Raw genomic sequence first — 2,768 nt, 5'->3', positions numbered from 1 at the left:
CCTTCCCACACCTTGGGGTACTTCCACACCTGGGGGTAGGAGGCAAAAGGGGCAGTTAGGTGGGGGTCCTGGGGGCAACCGCCAACCCTGGAATGCAGGGGGGACAGGGGGAGGAGTGGCCTTCCAGGGACAGTGGGGAGGGGGGCTGTGGAGGAACACCCGTGGGGACAGTTAGGGACATCCAGGGACAGCGGGAGAGGATGGACAGATACCCAGGGACAGGAGGGACAGACACCCACAGGGACAGTGGGGCAGGATGGACACCCAGAGGGACAGACTTCTGGACTGTGACATCCAGGGACAGCGGGATGGGATGGATAGACACCAGGGGACACTGGGACAGGATAGACAGACACCCAAGGACAGTGGGACAGGACAGAGAGACACCCAGAGGGACAGACACCTACACAGAGACACCCGGGGACACCAGGACAGGATAGACAGACCCCCAGAGGGACAGACCCCCAGAGGACCATCAGGACAGCAAGACCTGCTTCATGATGAGGCGGGAGAGGATGTTCATGACAAAGCCACCAAGGCGGGGGTACATGGTGAGGGCCTGGATGACGGTGCGCATCAGCAGCATGGGGAGGGGGCTCTGCTCCATCAGCTGTTGCATCACCACTGCCAGCACCTCCGAGGTGTAGACGTTGCGCTCGGCGAAGCACAGGTTGGTGGCTACGGAGGGTGACAAGGCGTCACCTCCCCTCGGCTGGCACTGGGGACGATCCCCATTCCCTGCCGCAGCACCCACCTTTGATGATGGACTTCATGTCACACTTGGAGGAGTCGATGTTGTGCAGGGCGATGAGCAGCTCTCCCGGGTTGAGTGGGGACACGGCCGAGGCGCCGTCACCTGCAAGGGGACAGCATGGGGGGGTGGCCCCGGCCCTCAGGTGGTTGGGGTGGGGATGGGGTCCAGATGCCAGGTCCTGTGGTGGCCTTGGAGGCAAGGACTGTCCCTGGGGTCTCCCCATGTCCCTGCAGTCCTTCCCAGGGAGGTGCCATGTCCCATGTCCCATCCAAGGCACGTCCCACGGTGTCCCACCCCCAGGAGGTCCCATGTTCCAAAACCCAGGATGGCCCCATATCCCACACCCATGAGGTCCCATGTCCCCACAGCAAGCACTGGGACTGTCCCCAAGGATGTCCCATCCCCAGGAGGTCTCCTTTCCCACCCCAGGAGGGTCCCATGTCCCCACAGCGAGCATTAGGACTGTCCCCTGGGATGTCCCATGGTGCCCCACCCCCAGAAGGTGTCCTGTCCCACCCCAGGAGGTCCCATGTCCCCACAGCAACCACTGGGACTGTCCCCAGGGTGATGCCAGGTTCCGTGTCCCACCCTGGGGCTGTCCCCGTCCCCTACCGTGCTGCGTCCCCAGCAGGCGGTTGAAGACCTCCTTGACTACGATGGGGTTGAGCTTGATGAGTTTGGGCAGTGCCTGGATCACCTCTTTCTGCACCCAAAACGGCAGCGCTCAGCACGGGGATGCGAGGGGAGGGGACACGAGGGGAGGGGATGCTCCAACCTTCTCCAGCCCATTGAGGACAGGGATGAGGAACCTCACGTCTGGCAGCCGCTTATGATAGAGATCACGGACCCTCTTCACCAGCTCAGGCGAGGGAGGCACTGCCAGGAGGGGGTGGCACGTCACCGTGGGACATGTACCACCTCACCACGTCCCCCCCGTCTCCTACCTTTGTCCGTCAGGCTGTGCAGGCAGCGCGTCACCAGCGTCTCAGCTCCCTTGGGGCAGTTCTCCACCAGCAACAGCAGCTCTGGTGAGTTCATCCCCATCCCGCGAATCTACAGGAGAGTCACCACTGGCATCACCGGGCCACTGCGTCCCCTCAACCCCCCTACCCTGCCTCTGACATCGGTCTCACCGGCTGCTCGATGACCCGCAGGACGGTGCGCTTGATGTCAGCGATGGCCTCAGTGTAGACGGAAGCCAACTCGTGGATAAGCTTATGGTTGTGGGGCAGCAGCGCCAGGTAGAGGTAGAGGCACTGCTTGATGGTCTCCTCCGTCCACGGCGCAGCCACCTCTGCATCACAAGCGGTGTCACCAGGGCCCCGGCAAACCCCCCAGTGGCTGCCACCCTGTACCCAAAACTCACCTGTGTCCTTGTCAGCCCCAAAGAGGACAGAGGGTGGGTTGGGGTGCACCAGGAGCTGTAGGTAGTTGAGGGCAAACTTCTCCACGTACTCCCGCAGCTGATCCTTCTCGTACATGCGCTTGATGAAGAGCAGGGCCTGCTGGCGCACCTGCGGGGCAGCTGCGTGTCACCGGTGCAGGGACGTGGGCGTCCCCCAGGACACCGGCAGCTGAGCCCTGCGCCAGTACCTTGTCCTTCTCGTGGGAGCTGAGGTCCAGCAGGACGTGGAGGTACTGGAACTGCCGTGATGGCCGCTTGAAGATGAGGTCGCGCAGCGTGGACATGCCCAGGTAGGTCCGGCTCTGCTGGGGGGGAAGGATGGCGGTGAGGGACACCAGGGCTCGTCCCTGTGTCCCCAACCCCATGGGTCCCCAACCCCGTGGGTCCCCACCTCGTCCTCACAGTACTTGCGGATGACCTCCAGTGCGCTTTCAGTGATCAGCGGCGCCTCCAGCACCACTTTGGTGAAAATCCTGCCGGGAAACAGACGTCAGTGGGGTGGGGACGCCACTGGAGTGGGGACAACACCGGAGTGGGGATGCCACTGGGGTGGGGACAAACATGGCCCACCCTGGGGACCATCTGGAGAGATGTTCATGGCCTGAGAGC

At 63.1% G+C, this 2,768-nt stretch overlaps 1 protein-coding gene across 1 annotated transcript in view; it reads right to left on the bottom strand.

Moving 5' to 3' along the window:
• Nucleotides 1-8: 8 nt before the first annotated feature.
• The window catches only part of SYMPK (symplekin), a gene marked incomplete at both ends in the record, with an annotated part of 5,447 nt that continues 2,687 nt past the window's right edge, over nucleotides 9-2,768 (bottom strand). Inside the window, 10 exon segments of the mRNA XM_009695752.1 lie at nucleotides 9-29; nucleotides 491-678; nucleotides 755-856; nucleotides 1,367-1,457; nucleotides 1,530-1,630; nucleotides 1,699-1,807; nucleotides 1,888-2,048; nucleotides 2,121-2,268; nucleotides 2,348-2,461; nucleotides 2,551-2,632. Of these exon segments, the coding sequence (XP_009694054.1) occupies nucleotides 9-29; nucleotides 491-678; nucleotides 755-856; nucleotides 1,367-1,457; nucleotides 1,530-1,630; nucleotides 1,699-1,807; nucleotides 1,888-2,048; nucleotides 2,121-2,268; nucleotides 2,348-2,461; nucleotides 2,551-2,632 (1,117 nt within the window).

The sequence above is a fragment of the Cariama cristata genome, unplaced genomic scaffold, assembly GCF_000690535.1.
Source record: "Cariama cristata isolate BGI_N322 unplaced genomic scaffold, ASM69053v1 scaffold28762, whole genome shotgun sequence".
In the NCBI taxonomy this organism is placed as follows: domain Eukaryota; kingdom Metazoa; phylum Chordata; class Aves; order Cariamiformes; family Cariamidae; genus Cariama; species Cariama cristata.
The sequence above is the reverse complement of the archived record's forward strand: the minus strand, read 5'-3'. Positions and strand labels throughout refer to the sequence as shown.